Genomic DNA, 14,906 nt, shown 5'->3' on the forward strand with positions numbered 1-14,906 from the left:
CCTTCTCTTTTCTCCTCCTTTTCCTTCTTTCTGTCTTCATTTTTCACCTCCTTCTCCTTCCCTGTCTTTTTACCAAACCCCAGTAACTACCACCAGATATTCATTGCAACTTAGCAGAACTCACATCTTTCACTCCAACGAAGAGCAATAGCTTTCTAGAGGGTTACACATATAAATCAAGGACTTAGAGCCAGGGAATGTGTTCAGGTGGGATAGGATTAGATATTAAACCCTTTGCTGGGCAATTTTATACTGTGGACCACTACTTGCCTCTGGTCCTTCTGTTCCTGGAATCCTCAGCTCCAGCCCTAGTGGTCTAAGTTGTGGCAGTTTTGCTCGCACATTTGATAGGAGCTGGAGTTTGATGAGGAGCTGCCCTTATTTCAAAAGTCAGCAGTGCCTACTGCATGGGAAACTATGAGGTCAAGTTGGAACTTGGAGTGTGTCTTCTTTTCCAAGCCACCATGTGGCTGCTAAATCATGCCCACCATCCTGAAGCACAAGCACATCACCAGGTTATTATTTAAGTATGTCTGATCCTGTTTGTTAGATCAAAGTGAGATATTATGGGATATGCTCTGTATTATATCCTATATTGTCTTAGCTTGTGCAGATCACACACACACACACACACACACACACACACACACGGGTTATAGGTTTCTTTATTATTTATTTATTTGGTGGGACTGGGGTTTGAACTCGGGGCTTCATGCTTGCAAAGAGGGAGGAGCCCTACTACTTGAGCCACGCTTCTAGTCCATTTTGCTCTTGTTATTTCAAGAACTGTTTGCCCAGGCTGGCCTTGAACTGCGATCCTCCTGATCTCAGCCTCCCAAGGAGCTAGGGTTATTAAGTATAAGCCACAGTGTAATGGGTTTCTTCTGATACCAAAACTAACAGACCCAACAAACGCTTAGGAAGGGTGCTGAGGTGCTGAGGCTGCTCTACTTATTTAAAATAGTAAGCTCAGATGCTATTTAAAGTCACTGATGAGAGCAAATTAATGAATTTTTAAAATATTTTATTAGCACCAATTAATTGTACAAATGGTTTCATTGTAATATTTTATACTGTACTATGATCAAATTCACCCATTTATTTTACTCTTTAAAATTTAATATTCAAACATATTTGGTATCCCAGATAATGTTTACTATTTAATTATGCTTTTGTGCTGGAATCTATACTTTCGGTGTCCCAATATGAAGAATAATAACTAACTGACTGATTGGTTAGTGACTTGATTTAATTCATTACCTTTCATAGTGAAGGAAATACTGACTTAACTAAAGAGGTTTTTTTTAAGAAAAAGTGACTAGTTTTTAGAATGTTTAGATTCCTACTTGCTGCGTACTGTATTTCCTGTATTTGCCTTAAATCTTCAAAACATCAATTACAACATAGCCAAGCACAAAATTCTATGTGTTTTGAGCCATTTCTTATCATCTAGAAAGAAACTGATTATCTAGTTACTTCAAATAACTTCACCCCATTGAAACCTAGTCACAAACCAGACATCAGCAATTGAGCTTTGGATTCACTGAAGCAGTTATCACCAATGAAGGAACTAAAATCCATGTCACGACTACTATGAAAAAACACCATGGGCCTTCACTCTAGAACTCATTACTTAATTTTTCATGTGATTATAAACCTTAATGATCTGATTTTCCAGCTTGAATGATATCACTTAGATGGCGTCATGGAGGAGGTACAGGCAACAAAGGACAGGAACAGTGATTTGAAAGGAGCTTTGGTCAGATAGTAAGATAGCTGACAGAAGAATAACTGGTCTTTGCAGTAAGATGTGTCATGCAGTGTTTATGAGGAAAAATTCAGGTTATAGTCTGTATATTTGCCTCAAGAGGCACAGAAGTATGTAATGTATTTTAGGAGGGTCTTTTATAAGTTCAATATTATTTAGATAAAGCTAGTGTTATAACTTATAGTACTTTATTGGCTATATTGCAGTTTGTAGAACATTGCACTGGAATTGTTTCTGCTGAATGATGTTAGTGTATTTATATGTGGCCCCACAAACTGAGAGGTAACATACATACCTTAACCCAGTGACCCTCAAACTCTTGTAGCCCACATCCCTCATTCAAAAAAGATTCTGACTCAGAATCCTGATGTGTAAACAAAGAAAAGAAGGGGTCCTCTGGTTTCAGTGAATGCACAAGGCTTCCTGAGCCTACTCAGTGTTCTCCTTCCCACCTTCCTCAGTGACTTCTTTTTTAGAAACCTCCAGAATCCCTAGTGCTCAAAGAACGGAATAACAGCACAGTGCCAGGCACAAAGCTAGACCAAAGTAGGAGTTATTGAAAAGGAAGGCGCCATTCAAGCACCCTGAAGTCACAGTCGATGAAGGTTGTCCTCCACCCCTAGAATAGTGTTTCTTTGTTTATGTGCATAGGATTGACCAGGATGTACCTAGGATTGTGGATGGGGAAAAGTAGACTAGAATAAATCCCAGTTTCCTTAATACCACTATACCTCCAATTAGCAATGTGACTGTCCTTTTTTTTGATTGTACTTGGATGTGAACTTGGGGCTTCATGCTTGCTAGGCGGGTGCTTTCCCACTTGAGCTGCCAACCCTGCAGCATGACGTTCTGCAGGTGGTGCTCGTGCAGTGTCCGAATAGGACATCCGTAGGGAACAGGAGAGCAACCATTGTTTGCTTATGGGCATTCCACTCCTGAAAACTTGCAAAGCAGAATTTTACCATTGCTGTTTCTATGATTTCTACAACTACTATGATTACTACCACTGCTGCTGCTGCTGTTACTTCACTTTTTTCTTGTTCTTCTAGTCATGTGTGCCCCTTCTCTTCTCCCCCTTTTCCTTCTTTCCCACTCCTCCTCTTCTTCCTTCTCTTTTTAGTAGAGGAACATACCTTTCAGTGGTGTCACTAGATTCTTTGGTTTCCTGTATCTTTTATAGTTTTCAGAGTCAATTGACTGTCAAACTTACTCAATCTTCTACATCATGTGCTTTCCTCAAGAAGAGGAAAGCCAAGAGTATCCACAAACAGGGTCAATAAACCCCAGTTAATGCTAGTCTACAAATGCCATTGCTGCTGCACTACTGTGTTGTAGGTACTTGGTTGGTGACAGGTACACTGTCATCACTTGTCTCAACAGGGGTGATGCCCCATGGTGAATGACTGGAGCCAAGGAGTTAGGAGGCATTCTGGATCTGCCCTTTCATGTGGCTCTTTGCAGTCCCTCCTGTCTCCTCTGGCAGAAGCAATAACCTGTTCCTTCTCACTGACCTGCCGTAGTTGACTGAACACTCATTCTTCAGCAGGGGAAGCCACTCGTCAGAAGACAGGAGGCTGTCTTAGTCTGTCCTGGCACCTTCTTGAAGGACAGGGACTCTCAGCCTTTCACACTTGGATGCTTTGGTGGACTGCTTGGTAGATAGGCTTTTCATGGACGTTTCAGCACTCAAACACAATTTATTCAGATCATCTTTCCAGTCTGTCCTTGTAGAGAGGGTAAGGGATCCTAGTGGGGGGGGGTCTCCAGGATACTGGCAGGGATAAAGTCAAGAGTCCACCCCATTCATCTCTGTCCCTGCAGCATGTTTCTATTCTTACCGAAAAAAACATTAGAAATCTTTTTGTTGTGAATTTAAACAGGTACCAACTGTCTGAGGAGTCTTTTTTTTTTTTTGGTGGCACTGTGGTTTGAACTCAGGGCCAAGGGGCAAAACTGTATAATGCTGAGAAGCTAGACAACAAGGCTCTGCTGTGTCTTAATTAGAAGACCTTGGAAAGGTAGCTTTCTATACCTCAGTTTCTCATCTGTAGGATGGGGGTGCAAATAGTGCCTATTTCATAGGATTGTGAGGACTGAATGAATTACCATTTGTGAAGTGCTGTAAGGGCACTCAGCAAAACCTATATTCATATTAACTTCCCCCACTGCTTTCATTATTATTATTATTGTTTCCTGGGTATAAAAGCTAGACTTGTGCTCTCTCTTCAGAAGATTTGGGCAGAGACTCAAGTAGCTTAGTATAGATTTGTGCCTGGAATAGAAACCTCAAGTGACTGGCCATTGAAATGTAGACTCCCTTGCAGTAAGAAAGGAATGACTGATTTGAATATAGACCTAAGTAAGGTTGTTGGCTCTGCCCCTTACCTACTTGAGTGAATTTTTTTTTAATTGTTAGATCACAAAACTTGCAAAATTTTTATACACTTAATACATAGCAGCTATAATTATTTCTTATTATATGTGAAAGAGCAATCTAGGCCACTGTAGGTCATATGGATATGTGGCTACTTGGGTGACTCCACACTTGATGAAGTTTGCATTGTGGTTTATTTATTGTTTCAGATGAAGTTTTAAATTTCTTTAGTGAAAATAATTGCAATTTTGCTTTATTTATATATACTGGCTTTAAGACCAGGGAACTCTTCAGAACAGACTGTTAACATTTCTTTCCTGCATTTTGATTGAATATTGTAGAAATCGGCCCTCAGGAGGAAGTGTGCGGTCTGTAAAATCGTGGTTCACACTGCCTGCATTGAGCAGCTAGAAAAGGTAAGAGAGCTCCCCCTGCTGCCACTTTTCTGCATCGCAAGTGTTTGGTTTACAAGGACCAGGTATCAATTTCTATTTCAAACTTTTTAAAAAACTAGTCCAGCGTAATTACCAGATTAACAATTAAACAGTAGTATTTAATGATCATCCAGTCTGTTTTTTACTGAAGTGTACTTTCATATAATTTTAAGTTGACTATTGAGAAAAATAATGATAAAATTTGGGGGAAAATTCTGCTACACCCTAATCCTCTTCCTATATCATCTCTGCTCTTCCACAAGAGGCTTTGTTTAAGAAAAGGTTCCGTAAGCTCTTTAAGATCACAGTTTACCTGTGTTTTCTTTATGAATTCCCTTCCTAAAGTGGCTGCAAGGAGGAAATCCGAGCCTAAAGTCAACCTCAGTCTCTTTGGGTCTTGTGAGCAGCGATATTGCTTGTTCAACATGAAGTGAGACAGGACTGGAAGAGACGTCCCAAGGGCATCTTGCCTCCAGAAGAAGTGGATTCTACTTAGTCCATTTATTTGAGGGAAGGGAAAATCCACTATGAGTTGCCTACTGTTTTCTTTTATATTTCTTAACTCCATCTGTTTGTCTTTGTGTATTTTCTGTTTTCTTGAGCTGCCATTTGTAAAGTCAGTGAAATATTTTAGTTCCATGTGACATTCATTTAGTTTTACTGATGTATTTCTATTTGTGGTCAACTGATATATTGTAGAATGATTCTTAATTTTTATCTTAATATTTCTTTCCCATAGCAACCATACTTATTCACCTCCTTGGTTCCTATACTCCTTTCTCCTTATCTAGGAGCTGATGAAGTTATAAATAAATGTGCCATCCACACAAAAGAAAAGCAGTACTGAATCCTTTTACAAAATTAATCTGTGTGTGTGTTTGAATCATTGTTATAACATTTACAATTTCTCAAGTTTGTATTTTGTACTTCTGAAGTCTCAAACGCAATTGGATGGTTTCAGCTGCTATGTATTTTTCCTCTGACTCTTTCTTATTTCAGTTTCTCAAACTTGCAGTCTAATGATGTTATTGTTTAAAGATTGTTGATTCCATCACTGAAAAATGAAGGAACATGGACTGGAGGTATAAAGTCACTTGACATCTCTGTGAATTATCTAATGTGATGATTACATACAACTAAGAATAGATTAAAATGATATTCTTTATTCTTTGGGGGTTTTGTTTTATAGACTCAACTGTTTTTTTCAGGTAACTCAATCTAGTGTTATGCTTATTCTTGATACATTTTTCTTTTTAAATGACAGATTAATTTCAGATGTAAACCAACATTTCGAGAAGGAGGTTCAAGATCACCAAGAGAAGTGAGTATTTCCTGGTTGTTTCAAATACTCTGTGTGTTTCCACGGACTCAATGGACTCATGTGCAGCTGAGATTAAAAAATAAGCAATTTCCCCCTCAATTCCTCATCAATTTCTTGTTAAGAAATCCATAAAATCTACAGTCTCTTTAACACATGTGCATTGTACTTTATCCTGCTCATGAAATGTAATGGTGTCTTACTGATGAACCAGAAAGTGGTGGCTGGGTGGAGGGATGGACTTGGAAGTGTAAGAAAGCAATAGCCTTTATTGTTTTTTGGCCAGTTTAATTCCACTTTCTCACTTTTGAGTAGGTATAATCTATTCAGGGGCAGTGGAGTTGCTGGCTCTTCAGTGTGGGAGTTGGGCTGTCTGTTTTCAAAGACAGCCTGGTGCTGTGTGACTCTGGGCATCTTACGTAATCTGTAAGTCACAGTGCTTTCATCTGTAAAGTCACTAAATAGAAGAGTACTCAGTAATCAGTACACAGTCCCTAACTTTGAGGTCTGGTTGTGAAGATAAACAGGTGGGTAGAAAACTAGAAAGAAGAGTGAGTGCTGCCATTTTGGTTTTCAGCAGAGATGTAATGGAGGGAGACAGCATGGAAACACATTTGTTCACTCAGCTTTTGTGTAGGAGATACTAACTACAGTGTCTTTACCCACTTCATTTACATTCCCAGTGAGGTGGGATTTAGTTCCACTTAGAGATTCACCCTTGGAAACCTTCCCAGCTTGAGTACTCCTCAAAACAGCTCTGTGGAGTTTGACTAGGAAGGAGAGGACAGGGCTTCCTGGCAGAGGTAGGCACTAAACAGATTCTGAAAGGAGTAATCTAAGTTAAGAGATTGAAGGTGATGGGCATGAGGTGAGTGAGAGCCATCTAGACAGAAAGCGTACAGCATACGAACACATGTGAGAGAGCCTAGTAGGACATGTGACCTAGGAGATAAGCAAGAGCTAGACATGAAGGTTCTTGGACATCATGCTGTAAATTGAGCGTTTATCATCAGAAGAGTTAGGCTGGCATCGTGGCACATGCCCGTAATGAACAAGGCAAAGAGGATGAGGCAGGAGGATCATGAGTTCGAGGCTAGCCTGGGCTACACTTTTAAATCCAAGTGGCCAAAAAACACATGAAAAAATGCTCACCTTCTCTGGCCATAAAGGAAATGCAAATCAAAACCACACTAAGATTCCACCTCACCACTGTTAAAATAGCTGTCATCAAAAACACCACCACCACCAAATGTTGGTGAGGATGTGGGGGAAAAAGGAACCCTTGTACACTGCTGGTAGGAATGAAAGCTAGTACAACTACTTTGGAAAACAATATGGAGACTCCTTAAGAAATTAAACATACATCTGCCATATGATCCAGCAATCCCACTCCTAGGGATATACCCAAAGGAATGCGACACAGGTTACTCCAGAGGCACCTGCACACCCATGTTTATTACAGCGCTATTCACAATAGCCAAATTATGGAAACAGCTAAGATGCCCCACTACCGACAAATGGATTAAGAAAATGTGGTTTTATACACAATGGAATTTTACTCAGCCACGAAGAAGAATAAAATCTTGTCATTCACAAGTAAATGGATGGAACTGGAGAACGTCATCTTAAGCAAAGTTAGCTAGGCTCAGAAGGCCAAAAATCGTATGTTCTCCCTCAGTGCACTCTTTAGATCTAAAACAAATGCAGTAATATTATTGCACGTGGGTCCCATGCTAAGGGAAGGATACATACATGAGGAATAGGGAAAGGTAGGAAGCCCAAAACTTGAAAGTGTTTGATGTGCCCACTGTAGAGAAGCTAATATAGTAATCGTAAAATGACAGAGGTCACTATGGGAAGGTGACTGGGAAGTAGTGAAGAGGTCTGGTAGAGATGAATCAGTTCGGGTTGTAATACACATGTGCATGGAAGCAATGCTAGGAATCTCTCTGTATAGCTATCCTTATCTCAAACTAGCAAAAATGCTATGTCTTTCTTATTATCGCTTATGTCTTCTCTTCAACAAAATTGGAGAAGAGGGCAGAACAGGTTCTGCCTAGAAGGGACAGGGGTGAGGTTCTGCCTAGAAGGGACAGGGAGGGGAAGAGGGCAGGAGGCATGGGGGAGAAATGGCCCAAACAATGTATGCACATATGAATAAGTGAATTTAAAAAAAACGGTGCTTAAGTAGAAAAAAAAGAAGAGTTAGGAAGGGGGCACTAAATACATTTTGCTAACTGCAGTGGGGAGGGAATACCAAGTAGTTCAAGAGCACTGCTATTGGAGGCATGGAGACAAAATCTGGAATCTGCTAGTAATCTGGGGAAGAAATAATGGTGCTCTGAAGTAAGGGTAATGTGGGAGGTAAACAGGAGTTTGAAGGAAACAGAATTGTTAGGATGTAGTAATTGATTAGATTTTAGATGTGAAGGATGGGAGATTGTTCCAGAATAAACCAAGCTTTTGCTTTGGAAAACTGGTGAGGTGTTGAAAAAGGAAAAGGAATTGATTTTAGGGTGGGGCTGGGAGGTGCTGAGTTTAGCTATAGAAGCACCAGGTTTGCGATGTCCTTGTGGCCCCTAATTGGAGATGCCCAGTGGAAAGCTGTGTGGGTAAATGGATTTGGAGCTTATAAGGAAGAATGCTTATAAGGAGGTAAATTTGTGTGCGGCCAACATATAGATAGTAATTAAAGGTATGACAATAGGATGAATGTATAGGATGGGAAGGAGTAGAAAATGTCTGAGTACAGAGAAGATCACAAACTACAAATACTTTAAAGATATGAAAAATGACTGTGCAGGTCAGGCAGGCATGGTGGTGCACACCTGTAGTCCCAGGTACTTGGGAGGCTGAGGCATAATCCCTTGAGTCCAGGAGTTTGAGGCCAGTCTAGCAATATGTGAGGCTCTGTCTCAAACAAACAAACAAACAAACAAACTAAAAGGTAAAAAAAAAAAAGATTGGGAAAAGAGCAATCTCATTGTTATTGATGAATATAAGAGGATTCAGCAAAAACGTGGAGAGAGAGTAGGTTGGAGGTGGAAATGTGTAGAGAGGAAAAATAGTTGTCTTCTCCCATTTTTTGTCCAGTATGGCAACAAAAAGGTGAGAGAAGTGTGAGGAAAAATGGTAGCATTGTGGGGGCCCTCTGTGCCATCCATAGTCTACTGTAGCATTGACCAGAAGATCACTCAGTGATACACAAATGGACAAGATGTTTTATTTAGGAAAATAGAAGGTATAGTTTTGTGTTCTGGAGTTACTGAATTTCCAATCAAGAGGTGCATATGTCTGCCTTCAGCTCCCTATTCTTCACTCTCTCTCTCTCTCTCTCTCTCTCTCTCTGTCTCTCTCTCTCTCTCTCTCTGTTTCCCTCTCTCCCTCCCTTTCTCTCCTGCCCACCTTTCTAGGTAGATAAATAGACAGATAGATAGACAGTCAAACAAGAATTTTAGCTTTAGTTGTATGTACAGTTTTTCTAATGCAAGGGTTTTATTAATTTATTTTTTGGTTTTCTTTAGCTACATTGCTTTTCTTTTCTGAAACTAGATCCACCATGAAGGTTTTGGACACTTTCCCTTGTCTTCTTATCAAGGACTTGATCCTTCTGTTTTTCCTACATTTCAGTACTCCCCCCCCAACACCATGTCTATATTAAATCCATCAGCATGAGCATTTTCTTAAAAAAACATAAACAAAGTATTTCTTAACTACCAACCGAGTCTTAAGTATTACCCTGATTTTCAGTTTTGTGTTCACTGCCAAGCTGCCAAGCTTCCAGAAAGTGTTAGCTACATAAATTATTTTTAGTATGTCATTTCTAGTCATCTTAACCTGATCTGGTTTCTCCTCTGTCTGTTTACTGAAATTGCTTTTTCAGTGTTGCCAATGACTTCCCTCCCAGCAAACCTAGTAGATACAGTTCTTTCCTTATTCAGTCTGTCAGAGATAGTCATAATATTACATATTTCATTCTTCTTTACACGCTGTGCTCTCTTGTTTTCTAGCATCACTCTCTCCTAATTTTCCTCTTCATTGGCTAGCTCTTTCTACTTTGTTTCATTGCTCCCTCCCCCGACTGCTACATTTCCCCCTGGGCTTAGTGCTATGTTCTCTTATCTCTTCCTACTCTTGTTAGATAGGACATCTCCTGGTTTTATATTATTGTTATACTGCGGGTACACTGTGACATTTACAAAAATGCTTAAAATATATCTTAGTTAACTTTACCTCTTCCATCATTCTCTTTTATCCCCCCTATTTTTAGAATAGTTTCAACAGCTCTCATTTTCCCATTTTCTTATATGAAAACTGTTGTTTTTCAATTCTTTTGTCCCTCAGAAAATTGGCTCATCAATTGAGCAAACTGGAGGACGGTTATACTGATTCCTTCCCTCATATACTTTCCACCTCCAGTTTCTTGCCAGTTCTGTCAATTTTATTCATAAAATGTATTTCAAATCCATCCATTTAGACTAAAGTACTGTGGTTTCACCTTTGATCATTGTAACAGCTTCTTCATGATTCTTCATTTTCTCCCTTCAATCTATCCAAGTTTTAAGGGAGTGATCTTTTGAAATGAAAATTAGATTATGTCATTATCCAGCCTAAAACTTTTCATGATTTCTATAGCACTTAGAGCAAAACCAAGCCCTTCGTCTTGGCATGAAAGACTTGTGTAGTCTGGCCCTGTCTACCTCAGCCCTGTCCAGCTGCTGCAGGGTCATTCTTTCAGTTCCTGCTACACACCCCAAGGTATTTCCCACTTTTGGGAAATTCAGAATTGCCACATTGAAGATCTCTTTGCATGACCAGCTACTTCTTATAGTTAGGGTTTAACTAAAATATCACCCTCTCAAAAGTTGTCTTAGTTCAGCATAATACCCCTGATGGGGTGGCTTATAAATAACCACAATTTGTTTTTCACTGTTCTGGAGCCTGTGAAGTCCAAGATCAGGGTGGCAACATGGTTTGGTTCTGGTGAGGGTTCCCTTCCACGTTGCTGCTTTCTTGTTGTATCTGCACATGGAGGAAGGAGGGCAAGAGATTTCTCTGGGGTTCCTTTTATAAGGCACTAATCCCATTCATGAAGACTCCACCATCTTGATCTAGTTACCTCTCCCAAACTTCCCCTCCTAACAGTGGGTTAGTGTTTCAACGTATGAATGCTGGGGATAGGGGAGTGTTCACAAAAAATAGTCCGTTATAGAGCTCTTCTTTAATGACCTCCTGTGAATAGTAGCATATTGTTCTTTGTCAAAACACCTTGTTCTGTCTCTTCAGATCACTTTGTAAGTCAATATTTATGGGTATTGTTGTTTGCTTGTCTGACAGTGTTTTTCTCTGTTAGTGTAAACCTTGGGGGATTATTCATGGAATTTGTTCCAAACTGTGTCAGGACACAGAGTATACGATCAATGAATGTCTGCTGTCTGGATGCATTTATAAGCAGGTCCATTTCTTCCAAAATGCATAAGAACTCATGGTCTAAGAGGACACTTTAAAGATGAAACATGACTGACTATGACTCATTTGATTTTCTTAATTAAGAGACTTTAAGTAGATTACTCAATGTGAATGAAGGAACACTCACTTTAGAATTAGTTTGACCTGGATTTAAATTCCACCTCTGCTTCTTTTCTATTAGCTGTTCAGGTCCCTTAAGAGTACGGATTGATCACTGAGCCCTGCCACTGTATAGTGCTTAACACACGGCAGTTTTTAATGAATATTTGTCAGATTCCTTCTCTCAGTTGACTCGTTCTGGAACTCAGTCTTCTTAGTCATAAGCTCATATGTTGGGTTATGATTTCTAAGTTCTTTTCAAGCATTCTCTGGATGATATTTCTAATTGAATTGGATGTTTGAAAATAGCTGAGCAATTGTGTTACGTATTTCTGTTAACATTACTGAAATAATGTGTCACTGATATTTTAACACCAGCAAGTAATAGCCTTTTTTTCCTTACCCAGTACTTGAAGTACTGTATGAATAATTCAGAAATTATTGATGAACAATGAAAAGATGATAGGGTGTTATAAGTCTCTCATTGCTATCTTAACAATAGTGTATCAGCACCCACATTTTCAGTATAAGAATCTCAAATCTAATATCAGTTCAGCAATTTACGAGATACAAGTAATCATCAAAAGAACATAGTATGAAAGAATATAATTTCAGTCTAACAATTTAGGACATATGAATTATCATCAAAAGAAAAAATTGTGAAGAATCTAATTTCAGTCCAGTAATTTAGGAGATATGAAGAATGGTCAAAGAAAATGGAATGAAAAAGTAAAGTGCTTAGGAGATAAGGATTTGAAAATAGCAGTGATTCTATGGTGATTTTTTTCTTTTCCTTATTGATGAAGGCAATAGATGATCTTCCCTCTCCCAAGTGGTAACCACATGATTAAGTTGTCAAAGAAATAAGGTTCAGAATTCCATTCAATTTGCCATGCATTTATTAGATATTTACTTTGTTCAAACTATGTTTAAGCAGCAGTAGAATAAATTTATATTAGGCTTAAGGAGAACTCTGAGTAGAAGGATGCTGGACATCTTTACTAGGGTTCTTCTACAATAGTGATTTCAAGTACATTACTTTATCTATGCCTTAGTTTCCTCAGTTTTCTACTTATTTTCTAGCAAGGATAATATTAAAGTAAAGATCCTATTAAACTTATCTAATGACTGGTACAGTCATGTATATTAATGTTTTCTTTTATTCCCTAAATAAACTAAATATCATTATTATAAATCTGCTTGGCAAAAGATGGTGTTGCAGTACAGGTCATTAAGTCAGTCACCTAATTTCTAAATAATTGTTGATTTGTGCAAATGGGTGATTTAATCTTTTGAATAGACCTGTCACTAGCTAAATAATCCCACAAGTCAGCCATAATTTCTAATAAGTAATTGCATTCAATTCTTCAAACATTTCCCTTCTCAAGTTTATAGTCACTAGGTGATTTATAATCTCAATTAAGTATAGAATTCCTCTTAACATCAATGATACTACTCATTCTCCCTCAGTTTTTGCTCAACTAACAGCAATTGTATTAAATTTTCTATCCCTTTTAATTACTGTCTAACATTTCAATAGATTCAATATGTCTACTCTTGGCTGTCATGAAATCATTTATTGATGTGTTGTGTGGAAGTGGCTTGAATGTAATCTTTCAGAGCAGAAGAGAGGCAGAGACACAACAGAAGGAGCAGTGACTCTGCTGCCAGCCTGTCACAGTTTGATTCCTTGATTTGACTCAGTACATTTAAGTGACTTCTCTTTCTTCAGTTTTCTCATATGTAGAGCAAGGATTGCAATACTAGCTAAAGTCAAACCCTTTGAGGAGGTGCCCTATAACAGTGTGAGTCAGGACATACCGTAGTCCTCCTTTTCTTAAGTAGTCAAGGGGCTAACAGGCCTGTCTTACCACTACAGCAGGAGGCTGAAGGGCTCATTAGCAACTTTGCCTGCAAAGTGAGAAGGGGGAGGGTGTAGGACCTCCATCCTCAATCAGTTCAGTTTTTGCATACAACTGAATGGAAGAACATTGATGATGTGGCAGATTCCTACAATTACTGCCACTGTCTTGGAAGTCACAGCCAACCATGGGACACAGAATTGTCCATGTGGATATGAAGCTTACACAAAAACTGCTGTCGTCTGGGCCCAGCCCAATCTTCTGAGGTTCTCAAGGGCCAGGTGGGACTAACGCCATTGCCCAGGCAAGATGATTTGTTTTTGCAAGAGACTCATTGGAGCAGGATCCTGGAGACCAGATAAGTCAGAAGTTCACATTCTGATTGCTTAATAATGAAGAGGCAGACATGGCCTCCAGTGTTGAGGGAATGTGGCAGCAGTTGCTATGGTAACAGGGGAGGAGCAAGCAAGATGATAGGGGCACTAATTTTCAATTTACCAACCAAAACAGAAATATTTCATTATTTTAACCAGTCCTGGGACTTCACTGGTACATTCCTACCGAGTAGCATCTCTACTCACTAAAATCCTCATGAAGATGGAAAGAATTATTACCTGTAAAATACTTTTAAAAGTGTCTGGGACATAGACAGTACTTACTAAGAGATATTATTATTAATTTTTCTGAGAGCAATGTAAAATTTTGCCTTTATTTTATTAAAAGGTGGCAATGGGAAACACAAAATGAAAATTAGACAAATTTTGGAACCATTATGTTTCCTTATGTCTTACTATCATGAAAAATCGTTATCCCTCTGGGGTCTTTGTTTAGTCTTACTTTAAATTAATTTGACATTATTCAGAGAAATAGAGCAGCTCTAATGCACTCACTATGGATTTCATGCCTGCCTTGATAATAATGTTTTTCTTTTTTCAACACTGATATATTTTCTTTGTCTGTGCTTAGAACAGTGTCTGCCATGTAGTAGGCATTTAATAAATATTTTTCTGACTGAATATATATTAAAGGACCTTTCAAAGGGAAAATATGGCTAGGTCCTACGAGGAGCATGTTAGTAGCAGGTAATGTGTTTTCTCAGAAAAGGGCAAGAGAAAACCATGGGGAGCGCTTTGGTGTATTGTTCTAAGAGGAACGGGTTATATGAATTTATTAAGATTACCCGCATCATTAGTCCTGAAGACAGTGACCTCTCTTGTGATGTGTCTGAAGAGTTGGAGGAGATGGGGCTGCTTCACTGTGCTCCAGGGGTGACCGTCTACGTAGGAGGAGAAGACTTGCTGTGTTTCCTACAGTCTGGGACAAGAATAGACCTTGAAAGCTAATCTAGCTCAGCATGCCTGAGGATCGTTTAAACACGCATATTGGTGCCAAATCATCACCAATATGCCCACGTATCTTGTGTTTTAAGTGTCTTTTCTTTAGCTTTTCTCTTCATTCACTTCGTCAAATCGGTGTCCTAGATCAGGAGCTCTATCTCTGAGAATGCTTTAAGCTCCTTCCAACTAGAATGTTTAGAACTGTACCTTCCTGCTAGATAAAATGTCATTGTACATGCTTGTTA

At 39.0% G+C, this 14,906-nt stretch overlaps 1 protein-coding gene across 8 annotated transcripts in view; it reads left to right on the plus strand.

Moving 5' to 3' along the window:
- The window catches only part of Dgki (diacylglycerol kinase iota), a 444,865-nt gene that overhangs the window by 167,511 nt on the left and 262,448 nt on the right, over positions 1-14,906 (plus strand). For all 8 annotated transcript variants that reach the window (XM_074062275.1, XM_074062281.1, XM_074062290.1 and 5 more), the window contains 2 exons: positions 4,484-4,558; positions 5,841-5,897. In XM_074062275.1, coding sequence (XP_073918376.1) covers positions 4,484-4,558; positions 5,841-5,897 — 132 coding nt within the window. The remainder of the gene's footprint in view (positions 1-4,483; positions 4,559-5,840; positions 5,898-14,906) is intronic.

This window comes from Castor canadensis, chromosome 2 (genome assembly GCF_047511655.1).
Source record: "Castor canadensis chromosome 2, mCasCan1.hap1v2, whole genome shotgun sequence".
NCBI classification, from domain to species: Eukaryota; Metazoa; Chordata; class Mammalia; order Rodentia; family Castoridae; genus Castor; species Castor canadensis.